Genomic DNA, 27,898 nt, shown 5'->3' with positions numbered 1-27,898 from the left:
CTATTGGTCCACTAAATCCGGGGGGGGAGGGATGAGATCCCGCGGGTTCAGCCTGGCAACAAGGCAAACATCGTAGCTGTCGTGCATGAGGACGTTGATGGCCACCACGTTCCACTGGTTCTCCCACGTATCCAGCTCCAAGATCTCTTTGGTGATAACTTCATGACGAGCTGAAAAACAGAAGCAACAACAGCAGGCATCAGGAGTCAAGCCAAACGGCATCAAAGAGGTTTGTGCAGTTATTATTACAACCCTTCTGTAAGGCGGCAATGAGAAGGTAATTTTTGCGGTGCTAACAGTGAGTTGTCAACACAGAGCGAATGCGATATTGCAGATGGAGACCTGCACAGTGTGTTCAGACCTTGCTCTGGACTCCAGGTGCAGCTGCAGGGACAAAAGCATTAAGTGCTCCATCACGGTACAAGTCTGCACGTGGCATTTCATGGTGCAATCAATGGTCAAATGGTCATCTTTTATAGAATATTGCCTACTGTTAATCAGTATGCCTACATGCAAGTATGTTGTCTTGTCTTTGCCACGACTAAAATGCAGCTCTCAGGCTCTCGGAATCACTCCAAGCCAATGGCTTTTCTTGGGTGTGAAGTCTGGACATCCTGTGATTTGGGGAGAAACAAAGACAGAAAGAAACCTCCAAGGTTTTAAATGTACTTTAGCTGTTCTGAAGGAATGTAGGAATTTGTCATGCACAGTGAGGTTAGAGAAATGTCATTAAATCACAGCTAATCTCAACACAAGAAGCTTTTTACTGAGACAAACAAAAACTAATGACAGAATCACCACGCAGCAGAGAACCATAGTTGTCCGCCAACAGTGCTATATTACATTTCTTATAAGAACGCAAAACCTTTCTTTGCTAACAAAAGCCCTGAACTCTCCAGCAATTGCTACTCAAAACCAAGTTCTCTCCTAAAAATAAAAAGCATCTTTCACTTGTGTTCACTTTTTCTTTCCATCTCAAAGTTGCTTTCTCGCAGCGAGTAACCTCAGTCTAGACTTGGCTTACTTTGAGCTGAGGATGTGCTCGTGCTTTGCTCTCAGCTTCCTGATGATGAATTTCTGGATAGATGTATTGGAAGCCAAGTCTCAGAGATTTTCAAGCACAGACGCTTCACAGGGACCAAGATAAGAACCATCCGAGCAAGAAACATTGAATACTCGGTGCTGTTTTATCAAGTCTTGAAAGACTGATGACAGGTTAAAATTGGCGGGGTCCAGACTGAGGTTGCCATTCAGCTATCTCTTCTATAAGGCTTCTTATAAAATATAATTAAATAAAAATTAACAAACAAACCAACCATAAAACCCCAAAAGAACAACAAATAACCTTATCCTTCACATCTACTGACCGCATCCCGTTGTTTGGACAGTGCCTTTCTGTGGAACCAACAGCTGAGGACTGAAGAAGGGGGAAGGAGTGGAATACAGAAGAACATCCAGAAGCATTTATAGTTTCTCATGTTGGAAACACAGACCACATATCCCTCCAGAGGACAGGAACCCTGGGGGTTTAGCACCCCCAAGATAGGGCTGTTGTGGTTTAGGTTCTGTGAAAAATTGGTATTGACGTTATGGTGACGGAGTGTCATGGGATTTAAAATCCCCTGAGGGCTCCTCTGCAAGTAGCTTCAGGATTTGCCCCTCAGTTATGTCACGATTAACTACGGTATCATTTTTGTTGGTCCAAATCCAGGCCTCTGGGACTTTCACAGATCTCTGGGAGCTTGCTTGAGTAAAACTTGGGTAAGATTTCAGGATTTAGCCTCATCTGCATAATCCTTATTCCACTCCTTTCTGCAGTTCACAGAAGATGAAGCAACAGTCATGATGGTTTGCTTATTAAACCTGGATTATTAAAGAATATTAAGATGGAGGAAAGCAGCACCCGTCCAAGAGGGAAGACAGCAAACTGCTAAAATACCCACTTACATGTGAAACGAGAAGGCATGACTAACAAACTGCAAATAGCAAGTACCAGCAAAGAGCTCATTTCTATATGACCCTGCACAAGTGAACATGTTTTTCCTAAGAGGTAAATATGGAGACACAAACAGACCTAAGCCATGACATGGGAGGCTCCAGTCCCTGTATTTATGACCATATCATGTCCCTTATCCAATAAATTTTTATCCCTGGATTTTCTTTGGCATGGATGATGACAAAAATGAGACAATCAGAGGAAAAAAACCCAAACCCTGGAACTGACACATTCTGTGGGTGATTGCAACACTTCCAAAAAGGTGAACAACATAATTAAAACATCAAAGGCAGATTCAACCCTTCCTTACGAGACTTGCTGTGTTTTTTCCTGACCCTGGTGACTCACAACCTTTAGTGTCCCTTGTTTCCCTTTCCTTTGGGATGTTGTCACTGGGTTTGTTCCACTCTACAAATTCTCCTTCCCAGCACATGGAGTGTTACTTAACTCTTAACCCTTGGGAGATAAAGAGTATGTTGTTGGAATGAGGGAAGCAATCGTTTCTCTAGTCTTATCCCGTTCAATACGAAAGGAAGCAGCACCGTTTGGATAAGAAAGTTCACGTGAGGAAAAGCACTGCTTGAAATACTGCAGAAAAACAATTACATCCCCCCTTTCTCTTTAAAAGATAAATTATTTAAGACACCTCAATTTTTACAATTCTTAAGCCTTTTTTCCTTGCTTAGAACAATAGAAAAAGTGATGTTTTTCAAAGAGACCAGCACCTTTGATTCCAGGCACTAATGTTGGACTTAGGCTTTAATCCCAACAAACAGTTTTAAGCCTGAAGGTGCAAATAATTCCAGATTCTGCCTCATTGGTTCATCTTATTTAATTGTTTGTTTTTTTTTTTTTAATTAAGGTAACACCTTCCCAGCCAATTTTGCTGACATGAGAATAATGTGACATCTGCAAAAAGAAATGGGCTGTATGACACAGCAAAAGCCACCCCACAGAACTCCGTCATAAGTAGCATTATTCCGCATCACTTCCCAGACAACCACCTTACCTAATGAAAGGATTTCACTCCCTTCCAAATGCTTTCGTATCTTTTTCTACAAAATGAGACAGTATTTTCCTGCGCTTTCTTGTTTAACTATGAGAAGTTTTAAGACAATTTCTTTACACTATGTTTTTCTGCATAGGAGCTAAAACTGCTTTATATTAGAGTTATCCAGGCAGTACAAATCTAACCTGAATGCAGGTCTTTTCCAAGCAGTAAAATGGTGTTTATAGCGGTGTGGTTTATTCTTATTCAGGACAGGAAAATACTAAACCAGCACTGGGAACATTAATTCCAGCATAAACTAATCGCCACTGGAAATAGTGGTATTTTAAAAGCAAGCCAGAGCTCTTTGGTACAGTTCTGCCTTTTTGATGTACAAGTGCAGGCTGAAGGCTCACACTGAACCTCCAAACCCCACCTTTTGCCAGGAAAAGAACATGAGTCACACCTGAAAATGTTGAACTTATAAATGCTACAATTATATTTCATATATGCAGCTCTAGGAGGCTGAAAGCAAAATGAGTCTAATCTTTAAATTCTCTTTTATATTCTGGTCTGTATACAAAACACTTTCCCACGATTATTCATACGGAATTTTTCTTCAAGTGCATGGAAAAAAACTAACAAAACCCATGATTTTTCAGTGATTGCTTGCACTCCACATACACAATCATATTTTCCCTGTAAAAGGTTTGTTTTCAAATATTATTCACTCCCCAAATATAGCCAGACTTCTTTTGACGTTGTAAGTTTTCTCATGTCATTCGAATGAGGATTGGCCATAAATCAAGATGAACCATTCTTGGAAAGACCCCCAGTATGACTGCAGGCAACAGAAATATTTCATTTGCTTTTTCTTCCTTTTTTTTAAAAAAACTGCATTCCATTTGTGATTTGGACACTGGGGGAAGGAACAACTTTCTGTGTGAATATAATATTTATTACCAGTTTTGGTCTCGTTTGACCTTGCTGTCTCTTTCCTGTTTGGAACTGAACATTGAGATACAATTATTAGGGTTTGGGTTGGGAGGGTTAAAAGGAGGCAGATTTAGAAGAATTAAGCAACATGCTTAACAGGTTAAAAAATATAAATCTATAGGTTATCCAGGACTATTAACCATACAGCTATTGTATTGGTAAGCCAATACAAAGAAATCCACTCTACTGTAGCCTGTAGTTCATTTGAGTTAATTCTATGGCAGGTTTGCTGAAATGTCATCAATATTTATTAGTTCTTATGGGAGACCGTTAACATTAGCTGATATATTTGCCTCCATCTTATGAATGAAGGAACAAGAGTGACAGAGATGCTGTGGGCACAAGTGGTGACATCTCTGAAGGCATCAGGGCAGAGATACCCAAAGGAATTGGGGACAAGCTCAGCTGCTCATGAGTTCATCCAGAGCAGGGACCTCAGCACAGGACCACATTGTCCTTGTGTCCCTGAGACATCCCCACACAGGTGACTCTCCTGAGCTCCCCACCAGTGTCAGTTCTCAAGGCTGTCACAGCACCTTTTCATTTCCAGCGTGTGGTTTCCTAATGTCCCCTGTCTTCTTTCACCATTAATCAAAAAAGACACCAAACCCATAGGGGTTAACTGTGAACCGTCTGCTCATCCCATGGAAAAAAGCACTTGAGCACCACAAGGTGCCAGTTCCCCAACACTCCCCAAAATGTTTACTCAGGTGTTTCTTTCACCAACTTCCTCAGTTCTTGTCACCTACCAGCCACCCCAGAGCTGCCTTGAGGCATTTCAGCCTCCACTGCTGGTTTCTACCTGGTTTTGCTGCCATTAACTGTGCCAGAGACCACAAACCCATTTTAAACATATGGGACTGGCCTCTGCTACTTATCTTCCTCGCCGCTAATAGCTGCTTTCATAATTATATGATGTGGAGTTAGGCGACTTGGGAATTCACGTTTGCGTTGTGATGGGATGAAAGTGCATTTAGATCATTACCACCAGATGTCCCAGCTCCTCATTTGCAGGAGGAAAAAGAATAAGTTCATCAAGACTGTGGCCTCCAATCCCATTTGCGTATGTGAGCTGCCCCCTAAACTCCACCAGCCCGGCGAGTATCACGTGGCGAACACGCCTTGCGGGGTCAAGTACATCCATCATCTGTGCCCGTGGGCAGAATCAGGCAGAGAATACACAGGAGAGGAACCTGGGCTGGGCTGTTTAACATGCTGGCAGCCGTGGGGATGTTAAGTGTCAGGGCAGCGTATCCCACCAGACACAGGGAAAGCTGGGAGGCAGGTTGGGGCTTGAATATACAACTGTGGCAGCTGTTTTCAGAGCACCTGCGTGGAGTAAGGTAAGAGATTCACTCTCATCGACAGGACCTCTGTCCTTTTGCTCTGCTGTGCGATTCTTCAGGACTGTGGCTTTACGATCTACCCATTCACTCACACATCAATATAAATGAAAATTAAATATATCTATAAGGAATGGGATGGTCTACAGGAAGGAACTTCTAATTCAGTTACTTCAACTGATTTTCTTGGGATCGATCCAGCTACTTCAGCTTTTAAAATCTTTCCAGATTTTGCCTGTTGTTCATAGGCAAGGCCTATTCAGAAATAATCTTACAAATGCGAGTCCTGCTTGCGCTGTGGGGATCCCAGATTGTAGTGGCAGCAGGATCAGTGCTCCCGAAGTCAATGCACCATTCATATGAGTAAATGCTGCAAGATCAGAATAAGAATTACTGGTCTCAGACCATCCTGAGATACTGTTTCTAAATGCCTTACAATGGGTTAATACATTATTAATAGAGGATATAAAACATGTTTAGGCTGCATGCATGACTGGCAGTTATGAACACAATAGAAGATGTCATACATGGCTACAAGCCATGTTTCTAAACAACCTATTGACCTCTTCAGCAATTAATTAAAATGCATTAAAAAATATCTATTAATCATTCATTAACCCTTTAGAAACTATAAACGAGCCTTAGCAAGAAGCACGACTGAGTTACTAATACTGTGCTGTCAGCTAGCGGGTCACATTCAGACCTGAAATACACAGGTGCTGCTCCCCAGCAATTCCCCTGACCTGTATGGGCATTATTGACAGCGGGGAGTTTCTGGCTGAGGATCAGGGGGTAAATGGGCAGCCCTCAAGCCGGGGAGGTCTCTGCTGCTCCTGGCAGCTCCCGCCGGTGCTGGGGGACAATGAGGCAAAAGGCTGAGCACGATTTTCGGGGTGGACTGGGCTGCAGAGCCTGCGGCACAACGGGCGGCCGCAGCAGATCTCTGTGCTGAGCAAAACACAGCACCCTGAATCCCTTCCATGGGTGGGAATATTTATTCAAATGGTAGCAACTGTGGGCAGGAGAACTTTAATTATTCATCGCTGCCCAGTAAATTCTAGCAGAGGGAGACAAACAGTGCTGCAGATAGGCAGCCTGGGGTTTGCCCCTCTGCTTTATTTAGCTGGGAACAGGGGAAGGTGCTGGAGAAGCAGGTTTTGTTCCAATCCCTCAACCCCCAAACTTCACAAGTGCAGTATTTACTGTGCCAGACTGCTTAACATGTCTAAATTTAATTTGATTCCAGTAATGTTCCATAACCACTATCATAAAAACCAAGCACCAGAATGATTCTCCATCTAAATCACATAATGGAGGAGACTAGGGGAACAGCCTTTATGGGAGATTAGTCAAAATAAATAACTATTAAGCTAGTCCACTGTCAGGAGAGGATGGTGTGGAGATACAAACTCATTAGCTCAGCTGGAATACAGTCATTACCACATGGTTCTGCACTGCTGCAAGCAGCACCGCTTCTAACCCAAGGTATGGATTGCAGTTTATGTAGATGAGGAAGAAGAGGCCAGAAAATGAATCAGGGTAAGTATATATCTTTTTTTGTAGTACCAGACTTACACAGCTACTATGACTCAGTGTCACTATCGCCTATCTTGCCTAACAGTTGCAAACACAAAATTGAGATTCTTACATTCCAAGTTGATAGATATTTCTTCCTTTTCTCCTTTCTCTGAGTGTACCACCACTGAAGTGAAAAGTTACCTTCAACAAAGTAAATAACATAACTGGGTTGAGCAGCTCTGTTCCCACACATGACAATAAATACATTATGGAATCTTTCAATATATATGGTAGGGAAGCAGCACCTTTGCTTTCTCTGCTTTAAACTACATTAGAGGGAGATGGCAAAACTGCCAGTTCAGAGAAAGACAGTTGCACATCAAGTGCCATCAGCTGATGAAGTCATGAGACCTTTTAAGTTATATGTGCAGCTGATATCAGACCTGTTACAGATTTTATTGTTTGCGTTGAGGTGGTTGTCCCTTTACTTTGCACATCAGCCGATGTCACAAGGGTGTACAGTAAAGACAGCATTCTAATTAAAACCATCAAGTTAAAAACCAAAAATCAACTCCAGATTTTAATTTATTGACTCAGATCTGTGAGACAGGCAGTTGGACCAACATCTATAATCTGAAACTAAAGCTACAACCCCCAGCCCCCAGAAACAGGCTCCAAGATCTGTATTTGTGCAGCGACAATACAAAGTCAACAAACACGTGCCTCCAAAGGGTGACAGTGACAGCAGATGACACCGTCCCCGCAAATAGGCAAGCACCATTGCCTTCATTATTTTCACCAGAAAAAAATAATGGTAATACTCAGAAATGGTGAAAAAGAAAGAGAACTCGATCTGGCAGGTATTTTATGAGCATGTGATGCTGCATACCTGATGAACTCCTCACCACCCCCTTCGGGAGGCACATTAACAGCTGTCAGCCCGTGCGGGTGGTGAGTTCGAGTTGTACGTGAAGGTGAAGGAAATAAAACATGTCAACAAGAACACTGCACAGTCAGGCCGCAAAGGCCGGTTTCAAATCCGTAGTTACAGCAGTAAATGCGGCAACATATTTTAGCAATTAGTAGAAATCTGGCTGGCTACCGCGCGTTAAGTCGTTCCGACTATTCATACTATGGTTAATGTTTTCACTCTGTGCAGAACTAGGAACTAATGGTCAAACGCGACCATTTTAAACATTCCTGAACAGCTTGATGAATGCTGTAACATTGCTGACAAGCGACTGTCAACATTCACAACACCAGGCTACAGGAGCTGGGGCTGAGTGGCAGAAACAAGCAGATTAATGGTTTCTATTTGCCATTATAGTTTTAGGAGAAATGAGCTAATTCATATAAACTACTGGCTAACAGATGAAATTTTGCAAGTCTTGCTAAGGAGGAAAAAATCAACACAAACAGAAGGGATTTTTTGGGGTACTTATGATTGTAATAACACAGAACATTTGTCAGCTAGTGATCCAACAGCGGTCTCAGGGTGGCTTGTACCATCTAACCATAGACACCAAGCTCCTGATTTATTTGCCTTAGGTAAGCCAGAATCCCTCATATCCTGACCAAAACACAGAGTGTCAAGAGACAAGAGGGTTCTGAATTGCCTTCTCATCTTTCAGAGCAGACGTAAAGCACCAAGGACCCAGAACTCCCTCTGGAAGTGTCTGTGCTTCTCTATATGCTGCAGGGAACATGGGCCACTAAGGTCCAGGTAAGTGTCTAAACTTCAGCTGAACTAATCCCCAAACCCCTTTTCCATGGTCAAGCTCTGAGCAAGCTCCTAACTTGAGGAAGCCTCAGCAGGGCAAGTCTAACAAGGTGTTCACCAACACAGCCCAACATTGAGCAGCATTCCTTGCCATTCAGAGGAAGTTTTCTCTTGATGGGGCTTAGACAGACTTGGGAGTCCACTCATCCTTTAGAGAGACCCTGCTCCACATTGCTGCTCTCAACTGGCCAAGCTGACTATCCCCTGGAGACTCTAAGTAGCTGCAATTTTTCTTCCTCTGCTCCTGGAGACGTTCTTTGGGCTGCACCACTTGTCCACCTTCAAGCAGACAAAGATTTGTAAGATGAAACACATATGGGATGGGAATCCTGCCATCACAACCCTTCAAGTGGCACGTGGGATTCAGAAGAGAGGGTAGCTGAGCAGTACTCATCTTTTCATGCAAATTTAAGGGCCTTTGAGGGATTGACAGCTGCTTTTCGGCTTTGTGTTTGTGTACAGCATCTCTGGTCTCTAATTATCCATTTAAGTCAATACTCGTGCAGGAAGGCATACAGAGCATGGTACATACGAGTAAAATTAAGATGCAACAATGTCCGTAGTAGGTCAGCTTCCACACTACTGGATCAAGAGTGAATTTAACCAAATGCAATGGCAAGTTAAGGCTGGGGAATTGGGGGCAGATCTATAGTATATACGGAGTTGGTTGCAGCCATATATACATTGGCTGAGACTTCCCATTGCAGCACCGCTTTTGGCTTATATTCTTCTTTTTTTTTTTTGAGAAGCACTCATTCTTCAGTGTTCACAAGCATCCCTGTAGCATTCAGCAGGCAGAAAACCCAAAGACTACAGCTGTGCCTCCAGCTTGTTCCAAAAACTCCACTTGGTTGAAATCAAATTACAATGTTTTGAAAAACTGGAATATCCTCTCTTGGTCGCATCCCTCACAAAAACTGAAGTGACATGCCAAGAAACCCAAAAGACTAAAACCAAACAAGCACATTCTAAAATAACCCTATCTGGTACCAAAGCAGCAGTGGCACATGTTGTTCTGCGAATATCTTGTAGCTGCTGAGCAGCCGTAATTGTGAAAGAGCAGAGTCAAGCCACCCTCTGCGGTTCCCATATGAAAATAATGACCCTCTCTCACTCCATCCTTCACCTCCAAAGAGTCATCAGGCAAGAGAGACCTTATTGACATTTCTGTGCTTAAAAGGGGCAAATGAGAAAGATGGGGACAGACTTTTTAGCAGGGCTTGTTGCAATAATGGGAGGTGATGGTTTTAAATGAAAGGAAGGAGATTCAACAAGAAACTGTTGTCCCTGAGGGTGGTGAGAGCCTGGCCCAGGTTGGCCAGAGAGGGGGTGGATGAACCATCCCTGGAGACATCCCAGGCCAGGCTGGATGGGGCTCTGAGCAACCTGAGCTGGTGAAGATGTCCCTGTCATGGCAGGGGGGGCACTGGGGAGCTGGGAAGGTCCCTCCAACCCAAACTGTTCCGTGATTCTATGACGAGCTCTTTCCAGTGTGCAGAGAATACAAGGCCAGGGAGAGAGGCCAGGTAGGTAACCCCTTCAGGTTCAGCATATGGACTCCATCCATCTGTTTCTTGATGATAGTACCTAGAAGCTGTATTTGTTTTGAACATTTAGAAAGCCCCTTTCCTCTAATAACTCAAAAGTCATGTTAAGAAGCCCATCTTTAAAGCACAGTTTCTTTTCAACTCCCTAAACACTTGGATACACCTGATTTTCAGTTGACAGTGAGAATCTTATTTTGGCTCCCTTGTTAATAAACACCATAACAACATCTAACAACACAATCATATACTATTTCTTCACTGGTATACAAAATGCATGTGTGGGGGTCAGAATCCAGGTTGCACAGGTAACTGCAAAACTGGCATTTTCTAACTCTGACTTTTTGTTTTCCAATCTAAATAACACTTTTTAGTGCAGGGGAGTTCTATACATAATTATATACATTGCAACAGTACAGTCAGGAGTCAGGACCCCATTGAGCTGGCGTTATACAAACACACAAAAGATGGTCATCTAGAAATCCACAGGGCACTTCCCACCTCTCCCGATACCACCACTCTTTGTACATGACTCAGTGATAAAACGTGGTGGTGTTGTACAGACCGTGTTTTTATGGCTCTGAAGGTACCTTATTCAGAAAATCTCATACTAATCTGTTAGTCATCTTGAATGAAATCGCTTCATTTGGCAGTGCAAATGATCAGCCTTTTGAGATTTGTAACCACTAACTTTAGACTTTTTCCAGAGGAGAAAAGACAAATAGGAGGGCACAGTGTTTGCTATGGAAACACAGTGATGTATCATAACCATAATTGCTCTGAGGTCACAGAACTTCCATCGGAGATGACACGAGAACATGCCTGTTAAGAGAGCTGCCACGCAACTGTGTTCCGGAAGCAGCTTCTTCAAACAGCAGCAAATGAAGGGAGAGGGAGGTAAGTTGTGAACTAGCTGATGAAAATCATCATTCTAAAATAACAGGAGCTTTAACTTTAGAGTTTATTATACAAGTTGATGCAACTGGAGTCAGTGTAACGTGAAGGACACGTCATCGAGTGATACCATGTGCCCAATCCTGGGCAACAACGAGCCTGATATGACATTTATTAGCAGTGCACGTGTATTATTGTACTTTCTTCTAGAAAGGAAATTGGGGTAGCAGCTGCTATGTAGCAGGAGAATTTAAGTGTGCGTGTTTTGAGAGACACTTTGTAAAAAGGTTAGTGGGACTGGAGCTTTAGATAGAGGCAAGCGCAGCTGGAAGGAAGAAGACTTAAAAGATGAAAGGTGGCAATGGGGCTGGGATTGTCTGAAATCACCAGATCTGGAATTTTAGTCTGTTCGTATCTCAGTTCCCTACCCAGAGTACTTACTAAATCCACAAGCTTTTTCAACACTGATTATGAAAAGCATGTAAGTAAACAGGCAGAGCCAGATAGCTTGGCTAAGGGCAGACGGATAGAGCCTTAACCTTCAACAATTATGGACATTAAAGAACTTGGGCATGACACACTAAGGTCCTCATCTCAGTAGCTCTGGATGCAAATCCAGAAGAATTCTACCAAGGTTGTAGATTTGGACTGGTTTAGCGCAGATTGGAAACATCCTTAATTTTTTTGTGTTTTGTTAAGAAAAAAAAAAAAGCAAAGGGCAAACAGAGCACAATTCATATTGACATTAGGAACCGGCAGTCCAAAGGGCTGCGGCAGCTCTGTGGTTGCAGGGCACGCCAGTGCCACCTGAAAGGGCTGCTCGGCCATCGGGTCAGGTCTGTGTACAGTGGGACAGGTTTCGACTGTGTAGAGAACATCACGCTCGCTTCAGTACCTGCTCCACGAAATCCCCCGCAGAGGTACAGCTTCCCTTCCACGGAGCCTGCGCTGGTGGAGTTTGTCCGTAAGGAGAGGAGAGGAGAAGGCATCAGAGGTCCATCCCTCCAGAAGTCTCCATCAGGGTTGTAGATCTCCACCGCATCGAGACATTTCCGTGTCTGTCCCCTGTCGCGACCGAGGCATCCAATTCCTCCTGCAAATGATATGTAGGTCAGATGGAGCAGTCTTGGGTTCTGCTCAAAAACACATTGCTGGCTGCATAATCTTTTGTTGACGTGTCCTCATGTCCCTCCTTTTCCCTTTTGCAGCTCCAGAAATGTGTTGATTGTAAACTCAAAGCAGAGGCTCCTGCACGTTGTCTACAGACATCAAAGCAAGATCCTTTCTGAAGCCTTGCATCAAAGGGAGGAAAAGCAGCATGTCTTCAAGATGCAAAGGTATTTTGCCTTGTTTTCTGCCTATACAGTAGAAATGGTCAGAATTGTTGTGTGTGCTGGACAAATCACTTTATCATTAAGTTGTAATTGTTCGAACATATTTTCCGATTACTGTTAGTGTATTTGACCCTCACATATGCTAACCAACAATCACTTGGATTTTTTGGTTACTGGTCTTCAATAAAAGAAAAAATATTATATAAATTTCTTAAGGGAAATCAGCTTCCAGAAACAAACCCATCCAACAGGCAGGAGTCCCAGCTGAGTGACTTGTGACAAGCTCTGCTGTCAAAGGGTTAATTAGGGTGCCTGAAGCACATTTGCAGGGTTGAAACAGATCTCAGGTTTCCTTTGCTGGGAGGTAATGCAACAGGCTGCAGACACACCTGAGATCTCAGTGCACACTGAAACCGCAGTGTAAACACCGCCTTGCCAAACCCTTTCCAGTAATCAAATCCAGATTTTGAATTCACAGCCTCTGGTTCTCCAGAATTAACATGCTGACGTACCCTGGCAGGTTTTCCATCTGTGCCAATGGACACAGTACCCTGTAATGAGCACTGCTGGCGTGCTGCTGCAGCTCTTTTGTGCCTCTGTGTGTATGTGACCACTTTTAAATTTAAAATAACTGCAATATGCAAGCAATTTCCACACGAAGGCCAGCTTTCCAGATACGCGTGTAGGAATGCTGGATTGTGCAAATCCAAAATGCATCGTATGGCATGTAATTACACCTTGTATATGCCAAGGGAAAGGACTCCAAGTAGAACCTGCCTCAGGTTGGTGGGGCTGCTCTTTAAGTATATTGCCCCTAGAGCTCTTAAGCTGGTCTATGAGAGAAATGAGCCCCTAGCACTCGAAGTTTTACTTGCACATGGTTTTTCATCTAGCACTCCATATGGACTGTTATTTCTTTCAACCTTTCGTGCATTCTCCAAAGGTATTTGCAAGAGGCAGCCACGTGTAAATGGGGACTGCAATGCTTCGAATTTACCACCAGTTTATTCCTGATCTGCATTTTAGAGTCGGGCAGAGACATGATCGGTTGTGCCTGTATCAGAGCAGCAAAATTAGAACCAAATTCAGCATCCATTATCATCAGCAGGAAGTTTTCTCCAGCTGAATTTTGCAGCATTTGATTCAGTTCAATATTTGAATTTGAAAGCCTTCACTGGGTTTGGTTTTGAGCTCTTTTTCCATGCACAGTAAATCTTTACTTGCCCTAACACCTACCAACAAGATCCTGGCAGTCTGTGTTAGGATCCCCTTAGTGTGTGCTTTACACAAGGCCAGCATCCAAATTCTTTCAGTCCTAGCTTAACACCCCAGGTACGCAGCATTTGCTCTGATGGGCTCCTCTGAGGTTTGATTCACCTGAGAGAGCTGGGCCAGGGAGTTATTGTGCTCATGGATTTTTGCTAATCATTTCCACGCCAAAAAGAGAGTTGTATGCATCGTCATGCTGTGCCTTTCTCACAACGGAGTCTCGCTGAGCTATTCCTTAGGACTATTTGGGAACAAGAACAAGTTTCAGAATTCAAACATTTACTTATTGTGTTGTTCCTCATGCCAGGAGCATCACCCTCTTCTATGCAGTATTTTCCACTACTCCTCAATGGCTTGTAAGAGAGGTGCTACAGTAAGGACAGGACACTATTCTCCTAAAATTATCAACAAAGGTTTTAAGGGCTAATCAATTTTTTAATCTGGTAAGGCTATTTAATTGATTGCTTATCACCTAGTCTTTCTGATTCTATAGCATCCTTCTTTAGCATTCTCTATAGTATCCTCCTCACAGAGGACGGCATGCAAGACAATTTGCTACCAGGGCAGGTACAGTCTACAGAGTGCAGTATAATGTAGAAAGAGCTACTCAAGACAGTTTTAAATGGAAACCAGTAATAATAAAGCTCCTCACAGATTAATTTGATCTATGCAAAAGACAGGGTTTTTTTAAATTAGCCCAGGTGTAACTGTTCTCTGCTGAAAAATATGCACTCGTCCATAGGAAAAGTCTTCATATGAAGAATGAAAGAGCATCTTGTTCAACCAGATGAATGAATGGTACCAGTTAGGGAATGTCAGAGTCAAACAACAATAGCTTTGCTGATTGCCTCAGTATTTCAAGGGGGGCAGCGGCCAAAATGCCCCAGAACTCTTCTAGAAGCGTAATTGCTGTTTATTTCTTAGCGCATTTTTATTGTCATTTTCTAAATTGAGTATCTGTGGGGCATGGTAACTTCAGAAAGAACTGAAATAATCAGGTACAAAACCGACACAGCACAGTCAGTGACTTTTTGCAAAAGAAATCACGACCTTTACCGGTTAATGAAGACATTCAATTGCTGATCCAGAGGATCCACCTCCACAAGTTTTTCCTGTGTACTCATTAGGGAAGTCATCTTTGGTGACCTGTCAGAGCATCTTTTCAAAGGTTCAAGAGCTACCACGTATTTTCAAGCATTTATGAAACCCTCATTGGATAGTTTAAGCAACTTGACCTCCTTTAGTCCAGTCATTATCAGAGACAGTCCTGAAGGTACCAAATACCTCCATTTTACTTGCGCCCTCCACAGCCATTTCAGGTAAATCCAATGTCACGTTCATTTTACAACAAGGCCAAAGCTAAGTTCTCAGCAAATAGAAAATGAGAAGGAAAAGCCAGAGGGAGTAAAGTTTAATTTTCAAGCTTAGAAAAATACCATCTGAAAAGCAGGAAATCAAGAATTTCAATCGCCTTTTCTAAGGCAATGCTACCGCTGAAATATTGCTAACAAAGGAATCTGGGGACATCAGACTCTACCAGCACTGCTTTGCTGGTTGAGAAATACACCTGTGAGACAATCCTGCCTGTCCTCGGTGGAGACTGCTGTCTCAGGCCTCTTTCCAAAGGACTGAATACACACATCAACAAAGACATTTCCGAAACTTCAATCAATCCACATCTGCAACTGAGTGGAGGCATCTCTCGTTAACCAGGCTATTCATCATCTACAATGCACGTGCCATGCAAAACTACAAATTGGCAGAAAAAAAGACATTTGCTGCATGAGGCGATTCAGGCTTTGTGCCCCATCACTCACAACTGAGATTAGCCTGTCCCAGTGCCTTCTTCATGCAGATTTATGAAACCATTAGGAGTGTAAGTGGAGACATACGGAATTACAGCTAAGAATACAAGGATAAAGTAGTAAAGAGGGCAGAGGGTTGCAGATCATTGGGAGGAGACTCTTATGCCAAGAGACCCAGCAGTATAGGGATCTGTACTTGCAATTGCATCTTAATCCACCCAGAACTAGAGATGGGGTCACTAAAACATACCTGCTGTGGTTGGAGCCCCCCAAAAGCCCCGAGGGGTGTGCAGAAGGACAGCAATTGCTATTTCCATGCCTGCACCCCAATGGGTGCTGGGGAGGGTCCCTCATTAAGCCACACTCCCCCACCTTGTCACAAACAGAGCAGGTGAATTCAACACCACCTGCCTTAGTTCTCTGCATAAAGCCCAATTATATGTCCTTTGTGCAAGGGGAGCTGGATTTTCTCACTGGGACTTTTGAACATTTCTGTCATTTTCACATTCATCACACAAGAGGATTTAATCACCGAATTCATTCTTCCCCCACCCCTTACAAATATACCCTTTCAACACATTAGGCTTTTTACATTATGCACTTTCCCTAGGAGATATTTCAGATGCCACTGAAAGACTAAAAAAGCCAGCGAAGCCACCTTTGTGTTCCCAAACCCATTAATGCTTGAGAGCTTTTCATATCACACTTGGGTGATTCTGCAATCAAACATACTTTCAAGGGCACTCTTTAAGCAGTTGTTCTAATGGACTTTAAATTTAACATGAAGCTCCATTAGTAAAATAAATATATAAATAAAATACATAATCTTTATTAAGAAATCGGGAGAGAGAAGACAAGCCTTTGATGCAAGAAGGCAAAGCTGGATAGGTGATGTGATTAGCACATCTCCAGCATTTCAATGAGGCGCAGTTCTGTGCCTTGCGATACCCACACACTGCTCAGAGCTGGCTGAAGGCAAAGCACATGGGGGTCAGCTGCCCCCCTCTTACCCCACGCTCATCTGAGAAGACTGAATGCAATTTGAGTCACATCACTTCTAATAGCAGAGCATCCTTGAGGGGAAACATCTGTAACAGCAGCGAAGTGGTAAAGAGTCACTGGTGATAATTAGTTCATCAGGTGCAAAGGAAAAAGGGTGCCTTACATATATCTCTATTTTTTGCTGTCTACAACTACCCAAGAGGAGGTTGGAGCATGGAGGGTGTTGGTCTCTTCTCCCAAGTAGCAAGTGATATAGGATGAGAGGAAATGGCCTCAAGTTGCACCAGGGGTGGTTGAGGTTGGATCTGGGGAACAATTTCTGTTGAGCATTGGAACAGGCTGCCCAGGGCAGTGGTGGAGTCACCATCCCTGGAGGCATTTTAAAAGCATTTAGACAATGTTCTCAGGGACATGGGTTAGTGCTAGAACTAGATTAGGTTATGGCTGGACTTGATGATCCTGAGGGTCTCTTCCAACTGAAACGATTCTATGAGTCTATATTTCTATAGGAGTGAGGCTGACATGCAGTTGACTTTCAAGAGACAGAGAATGTTCCTACCCACACGTACCTGGTGACTCCACCCGTGTCACTGATACTTGTGAAAGCAGGCACCGGTACAGAGCAATTGCACTTGCAGGTCTCATCCACACCAAGCTCTTAAGCAGCTAAATATGCCAGGCAGCTGAGTCCAACACAGACATTTCCCTCCCCCAGGATAGTCACCCCAATCCAAGTCCAGATTGCTCATCACACAGACCAAAATGACACCTACAAGGTGGCTAGTGGCTCAGACAGGACAGAAAAGCACTTCTGTACCCCACTGAGAGCAGCAGGGTGATGGGTATCTCTGAATATCAGACTCTAACCCATTTAATTAGGTTTTCCCACTAACAGACCCCTGAAATTAGACATACAGCCTCTCAGCCAGGGCAGCATATCAAGGAGCAACAGGAACAGAGCTGCTTCCAGAGGGAAGGTGACCCGGGTAACAAGCTCACCGTCAAGGCACAGCTCTGCAGAACCAGGGACCGGCGATCACAGAGGGTCCTACCAGCTGCTCTCAGGTGAAGGCAAAGTGACAAGAGAGGGCTGAACCCCCAGGCCTGTGTTTAAATGATGCTCCTGGACCTGTGGGTGGAGGCTCCAGGTGATGCTGGTCAGGATAATCAAGACCTATTACTGCCTTAATTAAGTCCTCAGATCACAATGCTGAGCAACATGCATTCTTACTAGTGCCTTTTTGAGCTTTTATTAAAGGAACATGGGAAAAGAAAAAAGAGTACTTCTCCAACAAGCAAGTGAAATCTAAGCTTTGCCTCCCGTAAAATAATTCACTATTAAATTGATCTCTGGAATGCGCAATGGACTTAATAGCGCTAATCTCTTATGTAACGTTTCCCTTCATTGCTCTTTAACGGCGCTCAAGCTGAGTCTCGGCACTTTGCTCGCGCTCTCTGCAAAGCAGCGCTGCCGAGCTGGCTCCTCCAGAAAGCAGCAATAAAACCGGCCCCGGCAGGCGCTTCCAAAGGTGAAACCGAGAAGCACTGTCATTCTTTACTAACACGGAGCACTGCGGATGAGCTAATGCAGCTTGTGCAACACACAGCAGCAAAAGATTGATTAGAAGCAGGGCTGATTGTCATCCTAAACATGGTCAATCTTCAGTTCCAGCTCCTTCTTTTCTCCCGTAATGCCTTGTTCTCATTTCCTTTGATAATCTTTGAGTAGAAAGCAGTTCCGATCTCATCTACCAGACCAAATTTTTGCCTTTTTTCCTCCTTGCGCACAAGCGCTACGGAGCCTGTTGCACAGGTATAACAGAGCAGAATCAGGCCCATAAGCTGCTACTTGTCTGAAGTCCAAAGCACATTTATAAATAGAGGTGTTTATGTTAAAAGAAGGTGTTATTCAAATGCACAGTTAATACTGTGAAAGCTAAAATGTCTCCTTCCAGCCCCTCCTACACATGCTTTCCTTTCCAGAGGGACCCCAAAGTACATATTCAAATAAGTATTTTATGATGGAGACATTCAGTGTTTAATTGAACCTCATTTAACTGCTTAAAACTTTTAAAAGAAGCTCTCAGCAAGAACTCAGGGGGAAAAACCAAGTCCTAAGAGGTGGGATGCCAGGCTAAGGAGGATAAACAAAAACTCTTTGATTCCTAAATCTTCCCTAATAGGATTTCTCACCTAAGTCCTTCTATATGTTCTTACTTATAAAGCAGGAATTATATAACGTTAAAGCAACACGTGGTTAAAGCTGTCATGGTGATACAACGTTTTTTACCAGTGACCTGTATTTCAGAGACAGTAGTTCTACTGAATGTGTTTTAAGGCAAGATAATGAATATGGCATTCAAATGGATTCAGTTGGATAAATTTTCCTAATTTATACACTGGCTGTAATAAGTTTTCAGAGACTTAGCTGGAAAGGATATTTTTTTTTAAGCAAGAGATTAAAATGCATGACCTTAAATAGAGCCCTCCCATCTGGTTTTCTTCCAAAAGTGTCTCAATTGCCTCTGTCATTAAGAACACAATACTGCTCTTTATTGGGCTTTCCAATGAATATAGTTATGTTCCTGGGAAAATATGGAGAGAAAGAGCTAAGATCAGTCAAATGGGATGAATAGGAGAAAGGATTTTGAGCCTTAGGAAATGTTGTTCATTTACTTATGAGGATTATGTACATTGTATAAATAGCGTAAGATTCTCTAGGAACATTACACAACAAGCAGACAATTATATTGCAGGATTGCTGATTAAGACACACAGTACAGGTTTCTGAATGATGCTATTACTCACACCAGAAACTCTAATCTATTTCTCATTTTCCTTCCATCAATATGACTTGAGAATAATTCCATTGAAGTCATTAAGGTTTTACACGCTGGAGCTGGCAATTAGGCTGGGAAGAGGTTTTGGACAGTGACTGTGCACTCTCTGTTCTGTGCCAATGGGACTTTTCAGAAATTAACACTTCAAAGGCCGAGCGTCAGATTCTGATCTGGGTTAGAACAAAACTAGTCAGACAAAACACAACTGATATCAGCAGACTGCGTACTACAGATTTACACCTACATGGACAAGAGCAAAAATGAGATGTGTATGTCAAAGAGTGTGCTACTGCATCTTATTCAAAGCTATTGGTCCATCTTTTTGCTTCATATTTGTGGTAGAAATTGCATTCGCACATCACAGACATTAGAGAGGATCAGCTTTCTCTGCAGTGATTCTTCATTTTTGCTCGAGTCCCACCTAATCCTGAACGTGCTGACACCTGTATGAGCTGTACCAGAAGACAGAGATCCTGCCTGAAAGAGACGACAAACTTGCTGTGTTTAAGGACTTTGTGTTCAAGACTTGCTTGAAAGAAGTCTCACCTCTGCAACACTACTCTCTGTACCCAGCTAGAACTATATATTCATTTATTTCATGTTTTTATTTCTGGGAAGAGGGACTTGGTCCTTGTGGCACGGAGATGACAGTTTGCATTTACCTGCTTCCACCTTGTTTCTCCCCTTCTCCTTCCTCCACCCCCAGCAGCCCCAGTGGATCTTCTTAGATGGGTACAGACTGGAGGAAGCCCATGGAGACAGTGCACCACGTAAGGAACAAATACGATAGGAAAAACAGGTGATGCTGGGAGAAATCCAAGCAAAACCATCAAGCATGCTTCTGAATTACCCCTTCCCTCAGAGTCCCATGACTGGGGCTCCATGGGAGCCTGTTAGATGTTCAAGTTCTGTTTGTTCAAATAAAAGTAGCGTAGAAAGTGAAATATCTTTCTTACGCTAATCCAGAACACTAAATGTTCACTTAATTTAATCTACGGGAAGGAAGAAATGACGTGGGGGAAAAAATAACTCTAGAAAAATACCATCCATTTAGTCCAACATAGTTTGTCCTATGGTACATAGCATAGGGTGAGATATTTCACTTTGCAGAGGCAAATTGCTAGAAAGAAGAAAAAGTCATAGTGCTATCCGCTAAAAATCTGTTTCCTCTTACCCAAGACATAAATCTCGCTGTTGACCACGGCTGTGCTGAAGCGGTATTTGGAGTACTTCATCGGGGCGCCTTCTGTCCATTTGTCTTGGGCTGGGTCGTACCGAAACGTTCTGTTACTTAATCGATCCGGCTCATCGTCAGGCAGATCCATCTGTATGAAATATGACAGCCATAGGATAATACAACATTTGGAGCCCTCTGCACGCGCCTGCATGCAATTAATCACAGCAGACAGCCGAGCAGATAAATAACATAAACACATCAATTATGGCTGCAAAGTGATTCATGCTCAGGAGGGTTTAAGAGCACCCATGACTTGTGGCTGGGAGGACGCGGTGGAAGGCAGATGAACACAAGGGCATCTCTGTTCTGCAGCAATAAAGCTGAGGATTTGGGTAATAACAATCCACTCCTGGGCAGAACGTGCCTCTTTCGTGTAAAGTCCTAATCATAACAGAGGGAAAACCATCCTATAGAACATTTTTGCTTCCTGCTGAAGGTTGAAATCCATTCCTGCTGCTAATCAGACTGTCCTGTGAGTCTCAGTGAGGTGCTTTGCCGGCCTTCTCAGGCCTGTAAATATATATAACTTATTCTCAAGTCATTTGCACATTTATTTAGTCAGCCTAACCAGAGTAATGTTGTTCAACCACTGTAACTTCTCCTTCAATAGTTTTCATAACAAGCTCCTCACCCCCCGCTATATCTTTGCTGCCATAATACTCTTTATATACTCACTCCTACTCCTCTTGTTCTTTCTAATCTTCTTTCCCTTTCTCTGCCCGTCTAATGTGATGCAGGGAACTCAGATTATGTTTTCTGGGTATGACACTCTTGAATACAAGCAGTGGGCTGTGGGGGAAGGATTCTGAAATATTTCGGCATAAAAGGTTTCACATAGAGAGATGTATTAATAGCAGTGAGGAGAGAATTACTTCGCTTACTTGTGATGTTGTTTTATGTGTGCTTGCTTCGCTTGTTATTTTTCTTTCCCCAAAGACCTTTCCAACACTGATGTAATGGACAAGATAGTAGGAGACAAACTAGAAAGTGGATATATAGCCCCTTGGTTACTCCCTTTTTCTTTGTCATAAGTGTGAAAAACTGATTTATTCATTGAAAGAAGGGTAAGATGTGTATTTTCAACACAGAATAAGTATATACTCAGAAGCAGGCACCATCTGATGTGCTCTAAATTCACATCCTACCTCATTTTTGTGATCATATTCACCTCAAAGCACACAGGGTGCTCTTTAGGTACAGAAAACACAACACCCAGTGGCCCTTCTCTCTGTCTCAAGGGTCACTTGGGTTTTTAACTCAGCTGGCATCAGTGAGGCTGGACCAAGGCTGAGCCAGAGCGATGCTGCTGCGAGTCCAGCCCTCGCCCTCCTAAGCTGTCATTTTATGTCCTGGCTTGACTCTGTCTCGCCTTGTTTCAATTGCAAAGCCCAAGTGGGAAGGGAACATGTATTTATCTCTGTCCTGTAGCAGACACATGCACTTACAGCACTCTATCAATGCCACGTCGTTAGTGTTTGTTCGGGATTGACAGAACATTCAGTGCTGCTTGAGCACAGGGACAACTCCCGGCTCAATTAACTAATTTGCCTTTTTGGTGCGGCTGGAGGATCCCACAGATAAAAGTCGCTGCATCTGATGGAGAGTGCAGGATGTACATGGTACCCAAATTCAGCACAATGCAGCACTGGTCTTGAGCACCTGTTGGAGAACTTTAGCTGATTTGTTCTGATCAGCTACATCCTAATCTTACAAAGCTATGTTTTTTAATTAATTATTGTTAACCTGCTCATCTCAAGTCTATTGCTATATAAACTCAGACTCCCATGTATTGTTAGTGATAGTGTTGGCTGGCAAGTATTCCCTTTAGGTGTTTTCAGGGTGCCTGTATTATTCTTGTCTCAATATTCCCAACTTGTGTTTCTAAGCCACATTTCCCCCTTACAATCTGTTCTGGAGAACTATTAAGAACGACAAAGCTGGTTGTCTGACTTGAACGTCTATCTTTGTAAGATGACATATCTTGCAGTTCAAGTTTTTCTATAGACAGATTGTTTCTAGATTAAATGTTTTCGTATTTTAATTCTTTAAATAGCAAGGTGTCCTTGCTGTCTTGTTTCAGTATCAGAAATACTCTCTGATCTTTCCATTTTCTCCTTTGGGGACTCCTGCACTCAAAATATCCAAAGAGGTGGAAATCTTGTTTGCCGAATGCATCTCTACTTTTAAATACTCTGAACAGTAATTTATTTCAAGAGAACACAAACCAATGAGATGTAATGACAAGTCTGAACATATTGCTGTCAGCAATAAGGATTACAGATGCTCTACTTTATTGTCAAGTAAATGTGGGGCTTTATCTTGAATGGTCACATTTAAACTGCACTGAGCAGTAAATAAGAATGGGCTGTGCTCTTCAAGACCTTTTGCACTGGTGGCAACTGGAGCGAGTTCCTGACATCCCTCCTCCTTGTAGCATAGCTCTGGATACACCATCTGCAGTTGTACAGGGAATCTGTGGCCCTGCTGAAAATTCCTGTTAAAACTTTATATAGCCAAGCAATGCAAATGAAACAACAAAATGCCTTGATTAAAATGAGTCTGTTTCCCAGAGAATGCTTTGACTTTTCCTTGACGATATAATATAATAAAATCAAATAAATGAACCTGGGTTAACCAAAAAGATTTCCTGAGAAAATGAGGTCAAGTTTTCATTTCATATATAAATCTACCCCTGAAAATTACCTGCATACACATGTTTTGAAGACAGGGCTCGGTTAAGGGCTCCTGTATGATTTAAATACCACTGTCTAGTGATACGTAGAAAAATTAAGAGAATGGTAAATAAGGCTGGAAGCCACATTGACACAGGAGGTGTATTTTAAACTCACTGTGCACATCTCTGTGAAAGAACTGCCCTTCCAGAAAGTGGTATTTACAGTGAGGAAGGCATAAGACGGGTATTATTCTTCTTCATTCTGTTTGGTTTCCCTACAAAAGATGTTTAATCAGAGGAATGTGAGCAATTCACTCTGCTGCTATCACAGATGTACTTTTCCTATGCAAAAAACGCACCATAAAGCTACACGACACTTCTTGTTAGTAAACAAAACCACAATAACTGGGACATTTCTTAACCTGTGGTGTCCATCCACCCAGCACGTAGAGTTTGTTCTTCACCGTCACCACCCCGTGGCAGGCTAAGGGGACCGGCAGAGGCGCCGTGCTCCTCCAGGTGCCTTGCTCCATGGAATACTTCTCCACACAGTTTGTCACCAGGTACTGGTTTTTCACTTTCATTTGCCCTCCTATGACATAGAGATCGTTATGGATAGTGCCCAAGGCATAGAGTTCACGGAGCTCAGTGGTGCACAGGCTGTGCCAAAACTGGTTTCCTCGCTGCTGGTATCTGTAGGAAAACCCAAAGCTGTCAATGCCCTTGTTCTTAGAATCCTAGAATAATTTCGGTTGGAAGAGACCCTCAAGATCATTGAGTCCAACCATAACCCACCACTGGCACTAACCCATGTCCCTGAGAACTTCATCTACACCATCAGCTTGTTTGGAAATGTTACCCCCTTCCTCGTCAGCATTTATTCACACAATAATACAATGACAAGTGGAGCTTTTCTCCTTCACAGAGACTTTATGAGGTTGAGCCCAATTTTTTTTCAATATTGAGCATTTTTAAATTTAGGCATCCTTCCAAATATATTAGATCCTAATTAAGGTGAGGAATCCTGGTGAAAACAAGGGCCCAGTATGGGTTTAATTCCTTAAATTTAGGCATCTATTTGAAAATGCTGTCACCATTTTAAAATGTCTTTAATCCAGAAAATGTCTGGTTTTCTTTAAAATATGTGCATCTGAAAAAGCCAGGAATAAAACACAGAATAAGGACTTAAAGCTATTGATCATTATCCTTTAATCTCTGAAGTATTATTATCAACATTAAAAGAGAAGTGTGTTATCTCTGTCTTACTGGACTCCTTGGGTCATTTGCTTGACTCATGTGCCCCTGCTCATCACCTAGAAAAGAGCATCCTATGAAATGTTGAGATTTGAGTAAGCAGAATATCAAATCCGCACCCAGTGATGTAGGATCTAATTATGCTCATTTACACAGAGATGCCACTACAGTAAATCTTCCCCCTTTCAGGAGAAAAGGCATCGGGATTTGGTCGTATGTCTGTAATTCATTGTGCCATAAATTGTGACAAATTGATTAGAGTAATTGAAATCTCTGGGAAAACTTTCAAGTAAAGAACGCTTTGCCTAATGGTCGTCTTTCATCCCCAGAAACATTATTTAGACTTAAAATTTTTAAATAATTAGGGATTTTTCCGACAGAGGGTACACACCTATAAATTTCGATGTTCCTGGTCTTTTGTCTGGACATTTTGACAGCACTTGCCTCTCCTGCCACAATAATATCATTATTCTCAGTGACAACACCAGTGCAAACACATCCTAAGCCTTCTCCATACTTTGGAGAGGGAATGAAATAAGTCTTTTTCGTTGCCGGAGCGTAACAAAAACTGGCATCTGCATAGCTCGCATGTCTTGACCTAATGCCGAGAGAATTGTTGCCGATGCAGAGTAAGAGATCGGTGGTCTCCATGCCGTACCGTAGGCTGAGAGAAGGTTGGCTCGATAGCCTGATGGTTTTCAGCGCTTCCTCAAACAGATCGTTGCATTCTGAATTGCACAGGATCATCGTGTTTCTTTTCCGGGCTTCAACGAGAAAGGAAGGGCTGACAAGCACCAGTCTCACTTGCTTCAGGAGCTCAATGAGGTGCTCTGCACGTGACTTTCTGCTGTGCTTGACCCATCGAATGACAAGGTCCAGAATGCTCTCCTCCCTGGAAATATTCAGGTCATCTGATTTTATGAGAGTCAACAGCTGCTGGAATTCAATCTCTAATATTTCTTCCTGTAAGCTCACCTCAGCAAAATGCTGATACAAGTATTTCCGCGCTTGATCTGATAAATCTTCTGCACTGATGTGGTTTGCAAACTGGTAGATGCCCACACAGTTGGAAGCATCCATGTGGTCCATCATGTACTTCTGACACACGCTGAAAACATCTTCCATCTGCATGAAATAGGCAGCAAGCGCCACAGTCTGCACGTTCTGATTAGTGAGGTGCAAATCCGCGCTGTACATGTAGTCGAGTATCACCGACACGCTCTCCGCGGGGATGTCGTACAGCACCACCTCTCTCTGTGTGCATTCAACCAAACCGCAGGTAAACATGGCTCTGAAATAGGGACTGAAGGCAGCCAGCACCACCTTATGGCAGGGGAATTTCTCACCTTCCGCAACCAGCACAACATCAATGATCTCCGTAGATTCTTTCATCCTCTTTACTTGTTCCAATAACGTCAAGCTATGGCGTTGCCTTCTTTTCTCCTCAGCCTTACGATCCATGGTTGATCTCCAATTGTCCTGGTTTTAAATCTCAGAATTCAAGGTCTTCATCAGGAATGTTTCTAGAGGTAGAAGCATAACATCGTCCAGTAAGAACAAAGCATTGCACAAATGAACATTGCTGTTAATATCAAAAGATAGTCATTGTGTAGGGTGTGATATAAATCAGTAATGCACAAAAACTACGTAAAATTATGGTGAGGTCTCCAGCTCAAGGTCTCCAAGACAAAAAAAAATAATCAATACTTCAAACGATCTTCAATATTCAATAACCTCACAGACAAGTTTTGCGATTACTTAAAGAAAATTACGGGCTTCCCTTCAAAACAGTGTTTTCCAGCTGCCTTCTCCATCCTTTCCCCAATCCTGACCCATAGCCTATTAAAATCAAGGGGAAGATTTCCACTGACTCCAGTAAACTCCAAATCAGGCCCTTAGTCTCCTGGCTGTTCAACTTTTGGCTCTCGAAGGACATTAATCCACTGCTTAGATGCTGGAAGTAATATTTTCAACCCCTTAGGTGACACAGCTGGAAGGGAGCGGTGCCTTCTCCGTGCTCACAGCTCCTCTCAAACTGGGAGCTTTGCCTAAGCAAAGGCTTCAGAAAAGGGTTTTACAAGACTAGATAAATGGAACCACATTAGGCTGACTTCTCCCTTTAGTTTTTACAGTGATCCACACCCCTGCAAAGCAGGTGGGAAATAAAGCCATTGGTACAACCCATTTCATTGGATTTACAGAGACATAAGTGGACATGTGGATGTTTAATGCTCTGCCTTACCACCAGGCTTGGCCACCAGTTTGCAGAACGGTTTTTATTCAAAAGCCCTGTGCTTACACCCTTGCAAAACCATCCAGAAGCTGCTGCCCCTTTGCTGTACCAATGGATTTGTCTCTGCCCTGTCGTGCCCCACTTTACCAGGATTTCTCTCCAAGACAATGTGGGCAGAGACATCTTCCACCCCAATGTGCGGTGGTGGAACCGGGAAGAAGCAACTCATTCCAGTTCTCTAGATACTTTACTCTTTCTCTCCAAAGCATAAGTCACTGGTTTGCTACTAGTTTGCTTGGGGATAAGTAAAGGATTAGTAAATAGGGACCAGCTTTCCTCCCGCTCCTCAGCGGGATGTTTAAGTGCTGCAGATTCCCAGAGTTTTGGTTCCACTTACCATAAGCTCAAATGGGATTTTTAATGAAATCGTAATTATTCACATACTCCGTCTATTTTTATTTACTAGAGAAAACAGAAGGAACTTCATGGCCCCATTTCTGTTTCTTAATTATTTTTGGGGGGGTCCTTTACTGAACCCCTCAGGCTTTCAGCTCAGCAAGCTGCAGAATGTGAGGTGCAGTGCTAGAGCTGTCAATGGGAGAAGGACATTTACCATCGCTTGAGGGGTACCAGCCCGTAACACAGCTTTTGTCTCTAATGTAGTAATGAGACAGTTCTGGAAATGCATTTCTTTAAATATTATGGTTATTTCCCAGGTTTAAAGGAAACCTACAGCTATATAATCCATCTCAGACCTTCTCTTTTAGCTGTTCAGTTGTTTTTGGAAACAATCATTCTGTTTTAGCAAATTACAGAGATTCCTCAATTTGAGTGCTAAATTAAAAGGCAGGCCTGCTTGAAGACAAGCATTTCCTTGATTTTATCAATTCTGTCCATATTCCAAATCTGGAACTAGAAGCAACATATCTGAGAAATGAATCTGGATTATTACCAGATTTTAAAAACGGATTTGGAAGACAAAACATTAATTTTATAGCCTGAATGTGGGCCAAGCTCTGAGCTCTTAAGGCACTTTTACAAAAAATCAAAGGCAGTAAGTTTAGTACAAAAAATAAAGTGATGGTATTTCTGAAATGTAGACTTTTTTTTTTCCTCTGGCTACATTGAAATGAAAATGAGAAAACATATGTCTTAATCCTGCATCAACTGCATCTGGAACGGACTTTACAG

The 27,898-nt window shown here is 42.7% G+C and overlaps 1 protein-coding gene across 1 annotated transcript; it reads right to left on the bottom strand.

Moving 5' to 3' along the window:
* KBTBD12 (kelch repeat and BTB domain containing 12) lies at positions 1-25,935 on the bottom strand (the record flags this gene model as incomplete). The annotated part of the gene is made up of 5 exons (XM_080350413.1): positions 1-170; positions 11,955-12,152; positions 20,484-20,634; positions 23,643-23,913; positions 24,866-25,935. The coding sequence occupies 5 exons, from the start codon at positions 25,933-25,935 to the stop codon at positions 1-3; spliced, it is 1,860 nt and encodes a 619-aa protein (XP_080206539.1).
* Between the last annotated feature and the right edge of the window lie 1,963 nt (positions 25,936-27,898).

This window comes from Nesoenas mayeri (genome assembly GCF_963082525.1).
Source record: "Nesoenas mayeri genome assembly, chromosome: 10".
Classification (NCBI taxonomy): domain Eukaryota; kingdom Metazoa; phylum Chordata; class Aves; order Columbiformes; family Columbidae; genus Nesoenas; species Nesoenas mayeri.
This window is presented reverse-complemented; position numbering and strand designations above follow the sequence as displayed.